Here is a 20677-nt window from a genome sequence, read left to right as displayed (position 1 = left end):
GCTGAGCGGCGGGCCCGTTCGGCGGCCGCGGCGCTCGGGGCGCGGGTGTCGCCGCGGCGCTCGGGACGCGGGTGTCGCCGCGGCGCTCGGGACGCGGGTGTCGCCGCGGGGCTCGGGGCGCGGGTGTCGCCGCGGGGCTCGGGGCGCGGGTGTCGCCGCGGCGCTCGGGGCGCGGGTGTCGCCGCGGCGCTCGGGGCGCGGGTGTCGCCGCGGGGCTCGGGACGCGGGTGTCGCCGCGGCGCTCGGGGCGCGGGTGTCGCCGCGGCGCTCGGGGCGCGGGTGTCGCCGCGGGGCTCGGGACGCGGGTGTCGCCGCGGGGCTCGGGACGCGGGTGTCGCCGCGGGGCTCGGGACGCGGGTGTCGCCGCGGGGCTCGGGACGCGGGTGTCGCCGCGGGGCTCGGGACGCGGGTGTCGCCGCGGGGCTCGGGGCGCGGGTGTCGCCGCGGGGCTCGGGACGCGGGTGTCGCCGCGGTGTCCGCGCGTTCTGTTCCCTGGTCTCAGAAGCTCCCGTGTTAGGAAGGGCTGCGGAGCCGCTGGGGCCGCTTTGGGAGCGGCTGCAGCACGGACCCGCCGCCCGGCGGGCTGGCTGCTGCTGGCGCCTTCGCGGCCGCACGGCCACGCTGCCCGGCGGTTATTTGGAGATTTCGTGTTGCTTCTTTTATGCGTTCGCTAAAGGATCCCAACAGTATTGGCTTTTATAAGAGTTCTTGGTGTTTTCGGGAACATTCTTTAGAGCTTTCCCTGCTGCACAGCTGGTGTAAGAAAGCAGAACGCCGTGCGCTGTGTGCGCCGTGTGTGCGTGTGCGCCGTGTGCGCCATGTGTGCGCCGTGTGTGCGCCGTGAGTTAGCGCGAACCCGCAGTCACGTCCTTCCCCGGGGCGCCGTTCGGCTTTCCTGGAGCGGTCCTGTCCTTTGTTCGCTGGGGAATGGTGTGAAATGGCGATACAAACCTCGCAGGTGGGCTATCTCCTCTCCGGGCAACGCGGGTGCGGGTGCTGGGGTGCAGGTACTCGGGCGCGGGAGCACCTGCTGATGTTGGAGGGCACACATAGAGTGCGGGGTTGGACAGACAATCGCTGCGACACAGCAGGATATTTCTTCATGTTTTATTTGTGTTTTCTACCTTTGTTTTCCCCCCCTGAACCATGAAGGAGCTGTTTTTCATGATATTCCTTTCTTTTTGGGATTCGGAGATATTGGTGCTCGTAATTGGGAGCAAATACAAACAGTTCTGACTTTGTTTCCCATCCCGTCTTTGGTTATTTAAGACTTCATTAGGTTAGGAGATTTGCCAAGTTAACACTGGGAATGAGTGTTGAGCGTGTGAGGTTCAATATAAATCCAAAGATGATCGAACCCAAAGGAAGGTTGTGTTGCTTGGGACGTGTGATTCTGTGGCACGGGAGGGCACCAGGCTGTGTTATTTCTCGGAGCTGAGGTGCTGCCTGTCCTGTGTTTCGCCGCACGCCGCTTCAGCCGTTGATTTGCTGGCACTGTGCGGTTGGTATGTGCACGTTTCGGAATGGCAGTGCGTACATTTCAGAACCAAAATGACTAGTGAACAGTGTAACAACCAGGCACTGCCCGGTTCTGCTGCATCTGGGTGGAATGAGGCGGTGGGCAGGTGACCGGCCTTCGGAGCTGCAAGTCTGCTCACCCTGAACTGTCAGGACCTTAGAATATAAACAGGAAACCATAGCCCTTAGGAGCGTCTGTGTATATATGCATTGTAGCTATTACAAATTTAATCAACACTAAAAGAAGCTATTTTGTTACTTTTCTACAAATTTGGTGTTGGTATTGAGTATTAAGAGCTGAACGGAGCACTGTAAGTGTACAAAGGTGTTTATACGTGTTTGACTGAATTCAAACAGCAGGGATTTGAGCTTAAACCTGTTGGCTGAAGCGGACGTTCCTGTTCCCAGAGTTACAGTCCTGTTCTGGTGAAGTGCTGCACCGAGTCCCTGCGAGTCTCAGGAACCTGTGATTGAACTTGGAGCGAGGAGCAGGAGTCCTGCGGGCCCCAGGAGCTGCCAGCTGGGGTCCAGGGCTGGTGCTGTGCTGGCAGGAGCAGTGACAGCATTGGGGGCACAGGGGGCTGCAGGAGCAGTGACAGCATTGGGGGCACAGGGGGCTGCAGGAGCAGTGATGGCTGTGGGGGGCACAGGGGGCTGCAGGAGCAGTGCTGGCTGTGGGGGGCACAGGGGGCTGCAGGAGCAGTGATGGCTGTGGGGGGCGCAGGGGGCTGCAGGAGCAGTGATGGCTGTGGGGGGCGCAGGGGGCTGCAGGAGCAGTGATGGCTGTGGGGGGCGCAGGGGGCTGCAGGAGCAGTGCTGGCTGTGGGGGCACAGGGGGCTGCAGGAGCAGTGACAGCATTGGGGGCACAGGGGGCTGCAGGAGCAGTGATGGCTGTGGGGGGCACAGGGGGCTGCAGGAGCAGTGACGGCTGTGGGGGGCACAGGGGGCTGCAGGAGCAGTGATGGCTGTGGGAGCACAGGGGGCTGCAGGAGCAGTGATGGCTGTGGAGGGCGCAGGGGGCTGCAGGAGCAGTGATGGCTGTGGGGGGCGCAGGGGGCTGCAGGAGCAGTGATGGCTGTGGGGGGCGCAGGGGGCTGCAGGAGCAGTGATGGCTGTGGGGGGCGCAGGGGGCTGCAGGAGCAGTGATGGCTGTGGGGGCACAGGGGGCTGCAGGAGCAGTGATGGCTGTGGGGGCACAAGGGGCTGCAGGAGCAGTGCTGGCTGTGGGGGGCACAGGGGGCTGCAGGAGCAGTGATGGCTGTGGGGGCACAGGGGGCTGCAGGAGCAGTGCTGGCTGTGGGGGCACAGGAGGCTGCAGGAGCAGTGATGGCTGTGGGGGGCACAGGGGGCTGCAGGAGCAGTGATGGCTGGGCCGGGGCGCAGGGGGCTGCAGGAGCAGTGATGGCTGGGGGGGCACAGGGGGCTGCTGAGCAGTGACAGCCATTGGGGGCACAAGGGTCTGCAGGAGCAGTGACAGCATTGGGGGCACAGGGGGCTGCAGGAGCAGTGATGGCTGTGGGAGCACAGGGGGCTGCAGGAGCAGTGCTGGCTGTGGGGGCACAGGGGGCTGCAGGAGCAGTGATGGCTGTGGGGGCACAGGGGGCTGCAGGAGCAGTGATGGCTGGGCCGGGGCGCAGGGGGCTGCAGGAGCAGTGATGACTGTGGGAGCACAGGGGGCTGCTGAGCAGTGACAGCCATTGGGGGCACAGGGGTCTGCAGGAGCAGTGACAGCATTGGGGGCACAGGGGGCTGCAGGAGCAGTGATGGCTGTGGGAGCACAGGGGGCTGCAGGAGCAGTGCTGGCTGTGGGGGCACAGGGGGCTGCAGGAGCAGTGATGGCTGTGGGGGCACAGGGGGCTGCAGGAGCAGTGATGGCTGTGGGGGCACAGGGGGCTGCAGGAGCAGTGATGGCTGTGGGAGCACAGGGGGCTGCAGGAGCAGTGATGGCTGTGGGAGCACAGGGGGCTGCAGGAGCAGTGATGGCTGTGGGAGCACAGGGGGCTGCAGGAGCAGTGATGGCTGTGGGGGGCACAGGGGGCTGCAGGAGCAGTGATGGCTGGGGGGGCACAGGGGGCTGCAGGAGCAGTGATGGCTGTGGGAGCACAGGGGGCTGCAGGAGCAGTGATGGCTGTGGGGGCACAGGGGGCTGCAGGAGCAGTGATGGCTGCGGGGGGCACAGGGGGCTGCAGGAGCAGTGATGGCTGTGGGGGGCACAGGGGGCTGCAGGAGCAGTGATGGCTGGGCCGGGGCGCAGGGGGCTGCAGGAGCAGTGATGGCTGTGGGAGCACAGGGGGCTGCAGGAGCAGTGATGGCTGTGGGAGCACAGGGGGCTGCAGGAGCAGTGATGGCTGTGGGGGCACAGGGGGCTGCAGGAGCAGTGATGGCTGTGGGGGCACAGGGGGCTGCAGGAGCAGTGATGGCTGCGGGGGGCACAGGGGGCTGCAGGAGCAGTGCTGGCTGCGGGGGCACAAGGGGCTGCAGGAGCAGTGATGGCTGTGGGGGCACGGGGGGCTGCAGGAGCAGTGATGGCTGTGGGGGCACGGGGGGCTGCAGGAGCAGTGATGGCTGTGGGGGGCACAAGGGGCTGCAGGAGCAGTGATGGCTGTGGGGGCACAGGGGGCTGCAGGAGCAGTGATGGCTGTGGGGGCACAAGGGGCTGCAGGAGCAGTGATGGCTGTGGGGGCACAAGGGGCTGCAGGAGCAGTGATGGCTGTGGGGGCACAAGGGGCTGCAGGAGCAGTGATGGCTGTGGGGGCACAGGGGGCTGCAGGAGCAGTGCTGGCTGTGGGGGGCACAGGATGGTGCTGAGCAGTGACAGCCATTGGGGGCACAGGGGGCTGCAGGAGCAGTGACAGCCATTGGGGGGCACAGGATGGTGCTGAGCAGTGCTGGCTGGGGGCGCAGGAGCCGTCCTGTGCCTGAGGCAGCCCCAGGTCCTGCAGCAGGTACAGGAGGCGAGGAACAAGATGCACATTTGGAATGTGCTGGTTTTGGCTCCGGAAGAATTCGGAGCAGCTGATGTGAACCGCGTCTCTGTGGGTACATCTGCCGCTTCCAGCATGTTTTGACAAGAGCTGTAGATATGGGAGTGAAGAACGTTAAAAGGATTAGTTAGATAAAAGGTTGCGTTGCAATACAGGCCTTGAGATGGAAGGAGGTGGCTTTTTAAAATTCCTCTTGCTCCCAGAGCAGGTGGCGCCGCAGCGTGACTAACGAATGATGGTGTGAGACTGTGAGACGGCCTTGCAGCAGCAGTTCAGCCTTTTGCTCCATATGGGCCTCTGTACTCCAACTGGAAGAGATGCGTTTTAAACTTCAGCACAGTTCAACATCTGAAGTAGGGCGTTTGTTCCTGCCAGCTTCACTCAATGAGCTAAACCGCTTTGTTAAAGTAGAACTCTCTTAAACTGTGCGTTCTCTACATGAGTTCTCATCTTGCTGGAAATAAGGTGAATCTGACCATCCACCATCCTGTGTTAATTCATCAACATTTTTGCCTCTGTGTGTTCTACCTTGCTGTGCTTGAAAACCTGACACATGGTCTTGGTGTTGACAGTCCTTATAATGAAGACCCGATTCAAATGTCCCCGCAGCACCTCTTGCGTGATCCCTGCCTTCTTTTCCAGTCCAGCTCAAGTGCCTCTGTTTTAAATCTCCTGTCCGTGCTGGGAGGAAATTGGCTGCTCTGTGATGTGACCAGGAAATTGGCCTAAATAAAGTCCAGCGCTTCTGCTGTCTTGTCAGCACAGCTGCGATATTGACTTTGTTCTGGGGCAATTCAAGTCACGAAGGCTGGCCGGGAAAGCTTGAGAGTGAAGGACAGAGGAACCTCAGTTAAGAGCAGCTCAGCTCTGGAGTTTGACAGACTCAGATTTTGCATTCAGCAGGCTTTCTGAAAGCGGGTTTGCCCCACCGGCTCTGCTGTTCTGGTGGGAACAGCTAAATGGGAAAAATAATTAAAATGGAGAGCAGAGGGCTTTTGTTTCTCCAAAGGAGTGCACCTTGTGAGGACTTGGGTCCTGTGAATTACAAGTCAGAGTTCCAAAGTGTTTGTTGCTTTTCAAGTGTAACGTATGCTTATCAGGTGTCTTACATCACCTTACATTGAACCCATCGGTCAACATGTATTGAATGCACTTCGTATGAGAGTCACACAGTTTGATTAGTGTACGATGGGAATCATCACTTCTTTACCTAGCTGGTCCTTCTTGCTACTGAAAATACACGTTCCCGTTTCTCGCTTGGATTTGGGTAGAATTAGACTCTATACTGAAGCAGTTCTGCAACTATAATTGCGTTTGCTGGCCCGGCTCAGCTCGGCTGTGCTGTGACACTGCGGGGCTGTCCTGGCTGTGCTGTGACACTGCGGGGCTGGCCCGGCTCGGCTGCGCTGTGACACTGCTGGCCCGGCCCGGCTGCGCTGTGACACTGCTGGCCCGGCCCGGCTGCGCTGTGACACTGCGGGGCTGTCCCAGCTCGGCTGCGCTGTGACACTGCTGGCCAGGCCCGGCCCGGCTGCGCTGTGACACTGCGGGGCTGTCCCAGCTCGGCTGCGCTGTGACACTGCTGGCCAGGCCCGGCTCGGCTGCGCTGTGCCACCGTCGTTGCTGAAGTGAGTCCAGCTTTGCGTTGTTAGTTGCTCTTGCTGCTCCTTTGGTGTGAGAGCACGTGCTCTGCAGGCAGCACCAGTGATGGATGGAAGCATCCGCAGGTTGGGTTCTGTGGGGAGTTCCTGCGTTGAGCACTGCAGGGCCGTCCTGCGCTGACACTTCAGCACTTGACACTGCGCAGATTAATGTATTTGCAGTTTACTGATGGCATGTGAATTTGGAGGGGTTTTGAAGAACACCAGTGATGCACAATGACCCTCAAGTACTTCTAAGTGTAGACGTTAAACTGACCATTCTTAATTCTGACTGTGAAGTCATGTCTTAGGGGAAGTAGTTGTGTATCTGCATTTGAGATAGAAAATTCAGCTATAGTGTTTGTGAGATACGTTTGCTTAGCCTGAAAGAGGTAATCAAGCTCCCCATTAAGCTTATAAGGTCCTCTACAAGTTACTTCAAGACCACATATTTTTCTCTTTTTTTTGACCTGAAGTAGTTCTTAAATCTCTTTTGTGTGTTTGAAATGAATAGTTCATCGTTTCTGTACTACTGCCCCAAGCAAGACGTGTTTGTTATGTGCGGTGCACTATTGTGTGTGCTGCTCGTGGCGGCAGAGCGGGCATTGGAGTACAGTTAATCATGTAATATGTATATACACACAGCAGGAGTGGATACAGTATGTCTCTATTTGTCTCACTGGTTCCTTTTGTAAGGATAAAAACACCGAAGTGTTATTTCTTTGCATCCAGTAGCATTACTGGCCCTTCTTGCCATCACATAATACACTTGTGCAGCTGCTCGCCCCTCTTGCTTTTTACATTCTTAAAATCACAGCTGGGCTGGTGACTTTGGTGAGAGCAAGAGCTAACAATCTCAGTTAAGTTAATACAGCTGTTGGGTGCAGGCCTGGTGCCGGCCGGGTGCAGCGGCCACGCGCAGCTGTCCTGGAGGGGTTGGCCCGGCCCAGCTGTGGGACGCAGCATTTATCCTCCTTGCATTTCATCAGCTTTTTATTGGCAGCAAACTTTTTTACTTGAGACATAAAGAGTGTTGGGAATCTCGAGTTTCAGTCATGTTTTACATTGGCAAAAGTCACTTTGGAGCATGAAAGTGTCAAATAAGAGCAAGAGAGTAATACCCTCTGCTAAGAGCAGGTGGTGGGCAGAATGTGTGGTTTACGGGAGTTCTGTGCGGCTGCGCTTGCTGTGCTGTCAGAGCCACGCTGGAGGCAGGAGGGGAAGCGCAAGGGTTTGTCCGGTGAGGTGGTGCTCAGGGAAGGTGGCCGTCCCTTTGGGAGCAGCATGTTTCCTCGTGCCTTGCTTTCCAGTCTGCAGCCAAGAGAAAGAGTCCTGTGCGTGTTGGTTATTTTAGTGCTGTGTTTGGGCTGAGCAGCAGTTCTCTTGGTTTGGGAGCTGGTGGGTTATCTTAGCACTGTATTTGGGCTGACCAGCAGCTCTCTCGGTTTGGGAGCTGGCGGGTTATCTTAGCGCTGTATTGGGTTGTCAGGACCAGCAGTTCTCTTGGTTTGGGAGCTGGCGGGTTAGTGCTGTATTTGGGCTGAGCAGCAGCTCTCTTGGTTTGGGAGCTGGTGGGTTATCTTAGTGCTGTATCTGTGTTGTCAGAGCCAGCAGTTCTCTTGGTCTGGGAGCTGGCAGGCGAGGTGCGGGTGATTTCTGGGTCCCACGGCGGGGGAGCGCTGCCGGGACGAGCGCTGCCGGGACGAGCGCTGCGGTGCTGCGGTGGGGGATCGGCTCAAAGGCTCTGTTGCTCCTCACCCGGCAGGGAGGGCTCTGTCAAGTGCAGTGAAAACGTGTCACGAGTTGTTTCAGGGGTACACAGGCCACTTGTGTGCGAGTGTTTAACACTTTTGATGTTTTCCGATGTTGGATTTGCATACAATTTGGTGCTCTGGAAGAACTGTTGCGCTACTAGATGACATTAGTGAAATTTGCCCTAGAATCTCCTTGGTTATTTAAGTGGAAGAGCTGTTGCTGGCCAGGTGTGCAGCCGTGTCAGCAGTGCAGTCATGAGACGCTGCCGGAACGGCACATTTTGGAAGGTTTCGGTCCCAGCCCGTGGTCTCCAGAACACGTTGGCGGGATGGTGGAGGAGCTCGGACATGCCCCCGCTCTGCGTTTCTGACTGTACGTGAGTAGCACGTGCCAGCAGTAACCAAAGGAACAACTCACTGGCACTGCTGTTCTCGATGGAAAAGAGGTGTTCCATAGGGGTGGAAAAGAGTGGCTAAGGAAATTCAGGAACAGTAAAAAGTCATTCACAGAATGACTTACAAAGTAACACACTTTACAGCTGTAGCTGTGAAGATTTGGATAGTGAAGGGGGGAAAACACTTAAATGTATTTATTTACACAAAGGACCTTTTCTGAAAAGTGGCCTGTTGTGCAAGTGAAAGCCGTGTCCTTGCGCAGACCCCGTGCTGCTCCTGCGGCGGCACGGCGCGCTGGGGTCCTGTGGAACGGCAGCGCCCGGACAACGCGGGTCCCGAGCACCGGTGCGGGTGGTGGAGCAAGAGTTAAACTGAGTATACGACCAGGTGCCACATCAGCCCTTTCCACCTCTGTCTTATTGAATCTTGGTGGTGTTTGCTTGTTATGGTTCCCAAAATAAACAAGACTCTGTGTTTTTCTTTCTCTTGTGTGTGTTTATACTTCAGAGAGGTTCTCAGCCCTGTAATAGATTTCCAAGGAATGTGCCTGAACTCTTGGAGTTCAAACCACCCTAAAGGGCCAAGCGCCGCTCAGAAGCAATGCTCAGAGCAATAGGTATACAGTCCATTTCTTTCTCTTTTCGAGAAGCTCCTGTTCTGCTGCTCCTGTTGTTTCTTGCTGACTTCTCGCTGTTGCAGCGTGTTTGAACGAGGCAGGTTTCGCGGTGTGTGAAGCACCAGGTTGTGTTCCATCTGCCCAGCAGGCTGCAGTGAGCTGTGCGGAGCTTTCCGGGCAGTGCCAGCGCAGTGCCTGTGCTCTGAGTGCCGTGATCCACAGCACACGCTGTGCGGAGCAGGGCGGCAGTCTGCCCCACGGGACAGCAGGCTGCAGTGAGCTGTGCGGAGCTTTCCGGGCAGTGCCAGCGCAGTGCCTGTGCTCTGAGTGCCGTGATCCACTGCACACGCTGTGCGGAGCAGGGCGGCAGTCTGCCCCGCGGGACAGCAGGCTGCAGTGAGCTGTGCGGAGCTTTCCGGGCAGTGCCAGCGCCGTCTCTGTGCTCTGAGTGCCGTGATCCACTGCACACGCTGTGCGGAGCAGGGCGGCAGTCTGCCCCGCGGGACAGCAGGCTGCAGTGAGCTGTGCGGAGCTTTCCGGGCAGTGCCAGCGCCGTCCCTGTGCTCTGAGTGCCGTGATCCACTGCACACGCTGTGTGGAGCAGGGCGGCAGTCTGCCCCGCGGGACAGCAGGCTGCAGTGAGCTGTGCGGAGCTTTCCGGGCAGTGCCAGCGCAGTGCCTGTGCTCTGAGTGCCGTGATCCACTGCACACGCTGTGTGGAGCAGGGTGGCAGTCTGCCCCACGGGACAGCAGGCTGCAGTGAGCTGTGCGGAGCTTTCCGGGCAGTGCCAGCGCAGTGCCTGTGCTCCGAGTGCCGTGATCCACTGCACATGCTGTGCGGAGCAGGGCGGCAGTCTGCCCCACGGGACAGCAGGCTGCAGTGAGCTGTGCGGAGCTTTCCGGGCAGTGCTTGCGCCGTCCCTGTGCTCTGAGTGCCGTGATCCACTGCACACGCTGTGTGGAGCAGGGCGGCAGCCTGCCCCGCGGGACAGCAGGCTGCAGTGAGCTGTGCGGAGCTTTCCGGGCAGTGCCAGCGCAGTGCCTGTGCTCCGAGTGCCGTGATCCGCGGCACACGCTGTGCGGAGCAGGGCAGCAGTCTGCCCCGCGGGAGCTCTTGCTGTTCAGGGCTCGTGGTGATGACTCCTCGTTCCAGCTGTGCTATCGGTCAGCAAACACCTGGATCTCGGGTTTCTTTCCCGAGGACGTGGGACCAGCAGTGCCTGCGCTGCCTTCCGGTGCTCCGTATCGCTGCAGGTCACTGCGGCGTCCCAGGGCTGATTTACCCTCTGTGCTGGAGATGGGATGTGATCACCTGGTTTTCAGAAGCCGTGCCATTTAATGAGCTCAAATGTCTAAGTTACATTAAATGTAGATATGCACTTGTCTTTAGGAATCATAACCATTTATAATCAACGGAGCAGCTTTTTTATTGGGATGGGGTAAATTTGGTAGCCCTTCCACTATGTTTTTCTTCTCCCAAGTCTCATAGCTCCTAAATTGCAATAATCCAATTTTTAAAAGCTGAGAGGAAATGGAAATAGCAGCAAAAATGGGTGTGGGCTTCTAAAGTTGTCTGCAGGAAAGCAAGGCAGTCTGAGGACTGGGCTGTACGACACCGCACGCGTTAGCTGGGAACAGATGGGCAGCGGCCGGGAGAGCTGGGGGAGAATCAGCCGGTTGGTTAAGAGCAAGTGATTACTTTCTGAATTATTTTTGTGAATGTTCCCAATCAAACGCACCTTGCAGATGCCGTAGCCCTCCTGACCAAGCAGATCGCCTCGCTGGGTCATTTGTGCCGCGTGCTTCAGCCTGCCCATGGCCTGTGCAGTGGTGCCGTTGGGTCAGTGGTGTGCACTGGTGTGCTTCAGCCTGCCCGTGGCCTGTGCAGTGGTGCCGTTGGGTCAGTGGTGTGCGCTGGTGTGCTTCAGCCTGCCCGTGGCCTGTGCAGTGGTGCCGTTGGGTCAGTGGTGTGCGCTGGCGTGCTTCAGCCTGCCCGTGGCCTGTGCAGTGGTGCCGTTGGGTCAGTGGTGTGCACTGGTGTGCTTCAGCCTGCCCGTGGCCTGTGCAGTGGTGCCGTTGGGTCAGTGGTGTGCACTGGTGTGCTTCAGCCTGCCCGTGGCCTGTGCAGTGGTGCCGTTGGGTCAGTGGTGTGCGCTGGCGTGCTTCAGCCTGCCCGTGGCCTGTGCAGTGGTGCCGTTGGGTCAGTGGTGTGCGCTGGCGTGCTTCAGCCTGCCCGTGGCCTGTGCAGTGGTGCCGTTGGGTCAGTGGTGTGCGCTGGTGTGCTTCAGCCTGCCCGTGGCCTGTGCAGTGGTGCCGTTGGGTCAGTGGTGTGCGCTGGCGTGCTTCAGCCTGCCCGTGGCCTGTGCAGTGGTGCCGTTGGGTCAGTGGTGTGCGCTGGCGTGCTTCAGCCTGCCCGTGGCCTGTGCAGTGGTGCCGTTGGGTCAGTGGTGTGCACTGGTGTGCTTCAGCCTGCCCGTGGCCTGTGCAGTGGTGCCGTTGGGTCAGTGGTGTGCGCTGGCGTGCTTCAGCCTGCCCGTGGCCTGTGCAGTGGTGCCGTTGGGTCAGTGGTGTGCGCTGGCGTGCTTCAGCCTGCCCGTGGCCTGTGCAGTGGTGCCGTTGGGTCAGTGGTGTGCGCTGGCGTGCTTCAGCCTGCCCGTGGCCTGTGCAGTGGTGCCGTTGGGTCAGTGGTGTGCGCTGGCGTGCTTCAGCCTGCCCGTGGCCTGTGCAGTGGTGCCGTTGGGTCAGTGGTGTGCGCTGGCGTGCTTCAGCCTGCCCGTGGCCTGTGCAGTGGTGCCGTTGGGTCAGTGGTGTGCGCTGGCGTGCTTCAGCCTGCCCGTGGCCTGTGCAGTGGTGCCGTTGGGTCAGTGGTGTGCGCTGGTGTGCTTCAGCCTGCCCGTGGCCTGTGCAGTGGTGCCGTTGGGTCAGTGGTGTGCGCTGGCGTGCTTCAGCCTGCCCGTGGCCTGTGCAGTGGTGCCGTTGGGTCAGTGGTGTGCGCCAGCATTTCCTGCTCTGCAGCTGTGAATCGGTCCTTGTTCTGGTGTCAGGTTCCCTGCGGTGCAGCCCTGTTCCTTAGCCCCTGTGTGACACTGTGGTGACGAACCTCCATCCCAAGGGGCCAGTGAAGTAACTCACTCTAGAGCGCTGTATTCTGACACTTGCAGAATGTGGTTTTATGTCATTAGGAGGGTTTATTTTGCATCTGCTCTATGCCCAGTGGTGCGAGAAAATGTTTGCAAACCCCTTAGAGGGAATTCAAGAGTGCACAAACCCAGAACTCTCAATCGTTGCTATAAAATGGAGCCAGAATGACCTAGGACGTGTCTGTGGGCAGCAGGCAGCTCCTCCTGCAGCTTGCTTCGCCTCCAGGGGGCTGAGGGAAACGCAGCAAATCCTGGTTTCTGCTGTTAACTTAGGCTCTTCCCATAATAGCTTTTGTACCAAAACCAGCCGTGTTCACAGACGTGAGTCTGTTCAGCCTGTTATGTGTCCGCCACCAAACAGACCAGGATATGTGTCCACTTGGGTATTTGGTATTTCAGACAGAAAGGGACCTGGGGGTACTAATGGACAGGAAGCTCAACATGAGCCATCAGTGTGCCCAGGTGGCCAAGAAGGCCAATGGTGTCCTGTCCTGTATCCAAACCAGCGTGTTCAGCAGGACAAGGGCAGTGACCCTTCCCCTGTGCTCTGCATTGGGGAGGCCACACCTGGAGTGTTGTGTTCAGTTCTGGGCCCCTCAGCTCAGGAAAGAGATTGAAGTGCTGGAGGGTCCAGAGAAGAGCAACAAGACCGAGGAAGGGACTTGAACACAAAGCCCTATGGGGAGAGGCTGAGGGAGCTGGGCTTGTTTAGTCTGGAGAAGAGGAGGCTTAGAGCTGAGCTCAGCACTCTCTAGAACTACCTGAAGGGCAGTTCTAGCCAGGTGGGGATTGGGCTCTTCTCCCAGGCATCAGCAATAGGACAAGGGGCCATGGGCTTCAACTCTGCCAGGGGAAATTGAGGCTGGAGATGAGAAAGCAATTCTGTGCAGAGAGAGCGGTCAGGCATTGGAATGGCTGCCCAGGGAGGTGCTGGACTCGCCGTCTCTGGAGGTTTTTAAAGTGAGGTTGGACATGGCACTTAGTGCCATGATCTAGTAAACAGACTAGTGTTGGACCAAGGGTTGGACTCGATGATCTCTGAGGTCTTTTCCAACCCAGTCGATTCTGTGATTCTGTGGAGTGGTTGGTGGTGAACACGGAGTTGAGAGCGGAAATGAGTCGGTGTCAGGACGGTGCAGGCAGAGCCCCGTGAGCAGCGCAGCTGGGCCACGGCTGCGTCCGCCAGGGGCCCGCGGTGCTGCGGAACGATACACGTGCGAGTGGGCCCAGCAGCCCGCTCTGCGCCCGCGCAAGAACAGGGCGAGATGCCGTCGGGAACAGGGGCAGTTGAGCTCACGAGAAGGAGCTTCTTGCCCAATAGCCACTGTCCTTTAGGTAAATGAACTGCCAGAGGATCTCAGGACGAGTGACTGGGCAATGTGATGGCAATGCTGTGTTTCATATGTTAGAGCATACAAAGCAACGTGTGCGTGGTGGGGAAAATGAGCTGATTGTGTGTGCTGTGACAGGGTGTAAAACAGCCTTTTCCTGCATGCGATAAGGAAGGTTTGTCTGCTGGAAAGGAACGGGACCCCGCGTTATACCCTGTGCTGCTTTTTCTGCTCCAACTTGAAACCTTCTGCTACTTCCATGGTAATTTTAAAAATCTAAATTATTACTCTAAATCGAGAATACCATGTGAGTGTGCTGGAGCTTCCTGTGTACTTGGGTGTTCTCTGGCATTTACTGTGGAAAGAATTAATGTGCTTAAAGCATCTTAACTCTTTGGTGCTTTTCCTCCCTGTCACAAACAGAAAATCCTACGTATCAATATACAGACAAAATATGAAAATGCCATGAATGAAAAACTGGATAATCAGGGAGCTTGTGACTCTTAGGAGGTGGGTGACTGGTCTGTTACCACAGGGCCTGGGCTGGCGACCCCTGGAGCTCAGGTGTGCAACAGCTGGATCTGAGTGTACACCGGGTCTGTGCTGTCCCGCTGACAGCCGGCAGCTCGGCTGTACCGCTGTGTGCAGACAGGTGTGTGCAGTCCCATTGACAGCCGGCAGCTCGGCTGTACCGCTGTGTGCGGACAGGTCTGTGCAGTCCCATTGACAACAGGCAGCTCGGCTGTACCACTGTGTGCGGACAGGTCTGTGCAGTCCCATTGACAGCCGGCAGCTCGGCTGTACCGCTGTGTGCGGACAGGTCTGTGCAGTCCCATTGACAACAGGCAGCTCGGCTGTACCGCTGAGTGCAGACAGGTCTGTGCTGTCCCATTGACAGCCGGCGAGTCGTCCCCATCACTGTGTGTTCCCTCCTCACAGGATGCGGAGGACGCATCAAGCGTGCAGTTTGTGTCCAGCCATCAGGCAGGATCTTTTGCTTCTGAATATGTTTTTTCTCTCTGAGGCTTCAGGTGTAGCCCAAAAGCACCTTTTTGCTGTTCCCCATTTTTGGTATTATATTTGTAAGGCCTTGCTGTCCCTGTGAGGTTGTTTTCATCCTGGAGGAGGAGATGGGTGTTTCAGCGACATTGACGCTGTTGGCCAGTTCTACCAGTGCCGTGAGCAAGCGATTGTTCTGAACGAACGGGAGCGCGGAATTCTCACTGTTCCTGCTGCTAACACGCCGGTCCCTTTGGTGTTCTGTCGTCTCCAAGGGACAGCGTGTTCCTGCGCTGGGACAGCTGCTTTGCTTTTGCCATTGGAATGCGCCTTTTCCTTCTTTCCATGCTGTGCTTGCTGCAGAGTGCTTACCTGTGTTCTTTAATTAAAGTGGAGAATTTGAGACATCAGTTAATAGGTTTTTAAAGACGAACCCTGTTTTGACTGTCGCTTAACATGGTGCGAACAGTTGCCCAGTTGTTTCTCAGGAGTGGTGTCAGTGTGAAACATGGCATGGGGAAGCCAGCAGAACCAAAGCCCAGAGCAGCAGCGTTTGGTGCCACGTGTGTGGAGCCACCGAGTCGGTTCAGTGTGGGCACGTGCGTGTGGAGTCACCGAGTCGATTCAGCGTGGGCACGCGTGTGGAGGCACCGAGTCGGTTCAGCGTGGGCACGTGTGTGGAGGCACCGAGTCGGTTCAGCGTGGGCACGTGTGTGGAGGCACCGAGTCGGTTCAGCGTGGGCACGTGTGTGGAGGCACCGAGTCGGTTCAGCGTGGGCACGTGTGTGGAGGCACCGAGTCGGTTCAGCGTGGGCACGCGTGTGTGCAGTCACCGAGTCGGTTCAGCGTGGGCACGCGTGTGTGCAGTCACCGAGTCGGTTCAGCGTGGGCACGCGCGTGTGCAGTCACCGGGTCGGTTCAGCGTGGGCACGCGCGTGTGCAGTCACCGGGTCGGTTCAGTGTGGGCACGCGCGTGTGCAGTCACCGGGTCGGTTCAGTGTGGGCACGCGCGTGTGCAGTCACCGGGTCGGTTCAGTGTGGGCACGCGCGTGTGCAGTCACCGGGTCGGTTCAGTGTGGGCACGCGCGTGTGCAGTCACCGGGTCGGTTCAGTGTGGGCACGCGCGTGTGCAGTCACCGGGTCGGTTCAGCGTGGACACGCGCGTGTGCAGTCACCGGGTCGGTTCAGCGTGGGCACGCGCGTGTGCAGTCACCGAGTCGGTTCAGCGTGGGCACGCGCGTGTGCAGTCACCGAGTCGGTTCAGCGTGGGCACACGTGTGTGCAGTCACCGAGTCGGTTCAGTGTGGGCACACGTGTGTGCAGGCACCGAGTCGGTTCAGCGTGGGCACGTGTGTGGAGGCACCGGGTCGGTTCAGTGAAGACTGAAAGTCTGCCTGTTAGGGAACTCCTGAAGTACCCACCATGTCCATCAGCTTGTGCGGCTGATGGGACAGCTCTGCCACTGGCAGTGCCTACAACGTTAACAGGTTTTCATTAATTACTAGTAGGTTTGGGGAGACTTTGTGACATGAAGTGCTTTGCATTTCTGGGAATGAACAAGTTGGTAGCTTTTGTGAGGCCATTTTTTCCATGGGTATTTTCTATTTTTCAGGGTACAGAGTCCATTAAGATGGAAAATGGACAGAGCACGGCGGCGAAGCTGGGGCTCCCTCCCCTTACACCGGAGCAGCAGGAAGCTCTCCAGAAGGTGAGGAAACTTGACCTGAGTTTGCTTCCGAACACTCTTGTTTGTTTGGGTTTCTTGTTCGTTTATTTTTAAATGAGCACCTGTCTGTTCCAAAAGGGAACTCACCCCCCAGGGACACATGCGGGCAGCGGCCGCGCTGTGTGTGGGTTCACACCGTCACGTTTGTGCCCAGCAGCTGCTTGTTTTGGTTTAGAATTTGTCGGTGCTTTTCGGGGAGTGTGGCATGGAATGTGCTGTTGGGGTGGGGAGATGGTGACAGGGTTTTTAATTAAAAAAAATCATAACTAAATAACATCTTAAGATCACATTGTAATTGGAAGACAATATGCAGCTGCCACCAAGCTCCTGCAGGAGCAGCCTTTGCTCACAAGAAACAGGTTTCCAAGCTGCTCCAGCTGCTCTTTTATTCTCTCCACGCAAGAACACAGCATGAAATATCACTATTTCTCCCTTCTGCTCTTTCCCGTGCTGCTGTGAAGAGAGCCAGCAGCAAGCGTTTTCAATCCGTTTGAGCCAGCCTGCGTTAATCTGGATTAAACTCCAGCCCAGCTCTGGGTTCTGGTGGTCGGTCCCGTTTTCGTGCAGGGGGTGAGGAGGTCACTGCGGGCGCTGCCCCTTTCCCGCTCTCACCGGGAGAGAGCGGAGCGGGGAAAGGGGGCAGGAAACGCGGAGCAGGCGCGGGGGCCGCGGGCCCGGTGTCCTGCGCGCCCGGCGAGGCGAGCGCCGTCTCCTCGGCAGCCCTGCTGGGAACGTTCCCGTCGTGGCGAAGCTGCTCGTGTGTGTGTCGTTTGGCTCACGGTGCGAAACGGCCTCGTTTCCTCTGGCTTCTCCGTAGCTGACAGATGTGAATCCCCTTGTCCGTTTCCAGGTTTCCGAAGCACACGTCTCAAATCCACGGTTTAGAGCCTCCCGTTCCCTGGCACCTCCCAAACACGTACAGCCATGGAGAGCAGGTGCCCGAGGGGTTGGCTGAGTGTGTTCGTACCGTCCCCTGCTAACAGGCACACACCTGGGGGTTTGGTTTCCCTTGGCAAGAGCCTCCACGCCAGCGCGGCTGGCTGTAACACTCGGGCTTTGTCAAAGTCGTACAAGACTGAAAGAAACAGACAAATGAGTCTCGTGTCTGCAGGCTAGGAGCCGCAGGAGAGCGGGCGCGCTGTAGTGAGCAGGAGCAGTGGGTCCTCCCAGCTAGAGCAGGCCAGGCGTGCTGAGAGCAGAGAGGGGCAGTGCCCAGTCGAGAGACTGGCCGTGGGGACGCGGACACCCTGCCCTTCTCTAGAAACCCTTTGCCCAGCTGTTCTCTGAGCGGGGAGGACTTGAAGGCGCTCTGAGTGCTGCCCTCGGCCCAGCAGGTAAGGTGCTGTGGGGTCCCCGGGGCAGAGGGCGGAAGCGGGAGACGCGCAGTGTCCAGTGCATGCTGCTTCCCCGGCCCTGCGCCCGCGCGGACGAGCCCGCCCCGTCCTCTGCTCAAGCCTTCCCCGTATCTCAGCGCCCAGGCTCCGAGGTGCGGCCCCGGACGTTAGTGAGCTGTTGGCCTTAGTGCTTAGGGCTGGAGCGCCGAAAAGGTCCACTGGCAGCCAGCTGTGTGCATCTGGGGATCTGCGGTGTGAGATCAAACGTTGTTCCCTCCTTTCTGGTGTTGTCTCATGACTACAGTCTGCGTTTCTTTCTAGGCAAAGAAGTATGCGATGGAGCAGAGCATCAAGAGCGTGCTGGTGAAGCAAACCATCGCCCACCAGCAGCAGCAGCTCACCAACCTCCAGGTGAGAGACCCCCTGAGATGCTCCGTCTGTCTCGTGCTCTCCCCCGCAGGGCGGAGTTCCTTGTGCACTCAGAAGCAGAGCACAGCCCTGGCCTGCCCGCAGCCAGCTACATCTGCTTGTTTCCACAGTGACCTTGGGACAGACCGTCTTCAGCCCACTGAAGAGACTCCCTTTACTCACCTGTGCAAATTGCCCCCTAAATCTCACCCATTCAGAGAGTCAGTTTTGAGGAATTTCTCTCCTGTGGGCTGGCCAAACGCTTCTTGAAATGCCAGAAGCCAGAGAGTTTGCTGTGGGTTTCAGTTTGGCTGACGTGGAAGGGGGTGTCCGGGGTTACTGGGAGCAGTGTCCCGTCACCTCGTGTCGGAGAGGAGGTGCCTGTCCCTGCGCTGGCAGCGCTGCCCCGTGCCCCCTCGCCGTTTCAGAGCAGCTCTCCTGGCTGTTCCTGCCCGCGTGCCGGGAGAGCCCTCAGCCAGTGTTTACACCTCCCTTCCTTCAGAGGTGTCTTGAGCACGCCTCACTGCCCCCTGCTCACGGTTAGGAAGCCCAGAACACCGGCTTTGGGATGCCGGGTTTTTAACGGAGAATCCCGGGTGTGCCCGCTGCGCGCGGCGGCTCCGGTGGCAGGGCTGTGCCTGTTTCTGAGTGCTGACCTAGCTGAGGGGCTCCTTTTTAAACGCTGGGGGTGACCGAGGACGGTGGTTGCAGAGGTTCCTATTGCCTTGAGTGCCCCTGGGAGAAGACCCTCCTTCCCGAGGCAGCGGCAGCAGCACAACCCCACCCTGCGCTGGGGGCACTGGAGTCTGCAGGGTCCCGCGCTGGACAGCCCTTGGGACCAGGCAGTGAGGGGCGAGGAAGGAGAGGCCTCTCCGCAGGTTCCCTGTGCCGCCGCTCCGCTTGAGTTTGTACAAACAGCCGTAGTATGCTCAGCTCCAACAGACTGAACTCTGTCTTTACTGTCTTTCAGATGGCAGCAGTGACAATGGGCTTTGGAGATCCTCTCTCACCTTTACAATCGGTCAATAGACATATTCACTTCTTCTCGGGCACTTAGTCAGGGCCTAGAGTGGGGAAGTATGTAGTGGTAATACAATGGTTTTAATTCAACCCAGCACAACCCTCCCACATCCCCACCTGTTATGGACGAGCACAGCGAGCAGAGGCAAAGTGTAAACTCCCCAGAGGAAGAGCCCAGGCTGGGTGCAGTCTGCTGGGACACTGGCAGTCGGGGTCCCGGAGGCAGTTGGCAAAGAGCTTTAGATTGCCACCAGTTCTGAACACACCCGTCAAATGGTGGGAGCTGCATTTCTAGGGACGCTACAGTTCTGAGGTCCTGACCTAAAACTGACTGCCAAGGTAACTCACGAGTGGGCGATGTCTTCTGACAGCAGCTGAGGTGCCGGGAGCACCGGGGCGCCGCAGACGCGTCGGAGCTCTTTACTGTGCGTGTCTCCAGACTAGGCGAACGTGGCATGTTTCGAGTAAAGCAAAAGCAGGACGGAAATAACCGAACCGCAGGACTATCCAGAGAACCTGTATGGTCCTTTAGTGCTGCAATTTCTAATCAGACGCCCCAAAGAGCTTAATTGCCTGGGATTATCCATCCTCTCCTTTTTCCTCAACGTACTGAACAATGGCCGCTGCAGGAAGTGTCCTGTAAGCTCCACTCTGCATACAGAGGTTCATTTGTAAATATTTTTGCATCTTGCTGGAATATAATATTTCTGCTTGGTGTAAAATGCAGCCAGAGGCTTACACTCCAAAGTGAAAGAGGCACTAAAACCAAAATCACCTGTTTTCCCTCCTGCAGCAGCAGGGGAGCCAAAATGAATGCTGTTGGGAGGATGTAAGTTTGGAACGGAACAGCAGCGCACATCTTGATGTGAATTTGGCATAGCTGGTTTCTGAGCCTTCCTGTCCAAAACACGTACCAATGGATGGAGATGCTAACCTGATAGCATAACTCCGTCGTTTGGCTGAGAAGTTGTTCACAGCTGAGCACCGGATGAAAAGCGTGCAGTGATAATGTAGCAGGAAATGTTCGGTTGCTCGTTGCTGGGTGCAGTCAGCGGTGCGGGTCCGTTTCCCAGGGCGTTGCTGCTCTGGGCAGCCGGGCTGCGCTGACGGGACGGGGCCAGAACCGGGCCCGCCGGGCAGCTGGGTGTCAGTGCTCCATCCCACAGCCGGCAGGAGTGTGGAAAACGCAAACAGACCCGCTTTTTCCTGCTTACAAGACTCCTCAGGTCCCACACGAAGGCAGCGCAGCCTCAACTTGTATTGCAGCATCTCAGTGCCTGAGATTTAAGTTTCCTGTCTGCTTAATCCCCCAGGTGCTGCAGCACAGTATTTCCATGTCGCCTCAGCAAGATGAGCGCAGTTCCCCAGCGCTGATTAAAGTTGAAGCTAGTGGCGATGTTTTTGTTTAAAGGAGCACGCCAAGGTGATGGTCGGGTTTGCCCTTCAAATGACCTTCACAAGCATCTAACGGCAGCATTTGCCAGCCAGAACCGCTAGGTGCTGCTTTATGGCGGCTGCAGACACGTTCGGCTCCGCTCCGTGGCTGGAGAAGGAGGCCGGTGGCCAGCAGGAGCTGCTCGGTGCGGCCGGTGCCAGGGCTTCTGGCCAGGAGGTGGTGACGCTGTGGCGTGCCCGTTCACACGTGCACGGCGCGTGGTGTCCCTGGTTCCTGCCAGGGATCCATCCTGGTCCACCCAGCCCTGCCTTCTGTAGGTCCACATTTCAAACGTGTCGCTGATGTAACAAAGTCCTCCCGACTCCCCGAATTTGTTAGGCTCCCTGCAGCAGGGCAGCTCTGGGTTTCCTGCTG

At 58.0% G+C, this 20677-nt stretch overlaps 1 protein-coding gene across 4 annotated transcripts in view; it reads left to right on the top strand.

The window, feature by feature from the left end:
• PUF60 (poly(U) binding splicing factor 60) overlaps positions 1-20677 on the top strand; it is a 31913-nt gene that overhangs the window by 449 nt on the left and 10787 nt on the right. For 3 of the 4 annotated variants that reach the window (XR_013921859.1, XM_080339937.1, XM_080339939.1), the window contains exons 2-4: positions 15992-16087; positions 17761-17850; positions 18818-18868. Coding sequence is in view for 3 of the 4 variants with exons in the window: in XM_080339937.1 (XP_080196063.1) it covers positions 15992-16087; positions 17761-17850; positions 18818-18868 (237 nt within the window). In the remaining variant the exon portion in view is untranslated. The remainder of the gene's footprint in view (positions 1-15991; positions 16088-17760; positions 17851-18817; positions 18869-20677) is intronic. The other variant, XM_080339938.1, reaches the window with a different exon arrangement.

The sequence above is a fragment of the Nesoenas mayeri genome, assembly GCF_963082525.1.
Source record: "Nesoenas mayeri genome assembly, chromosome: 2".
NCBI classification, from domain to species: domain Eukaryota; kingdom Metazoa; phylum Chordata; class Aves; order Columbiformes; family Columbidae; genus Nesoenas; species Nesoenas mayeri.
Note: the sequence above shows the minus strand (reverse complement) of the source record. Positions and strands in the feature narration are given on the sequence as shown.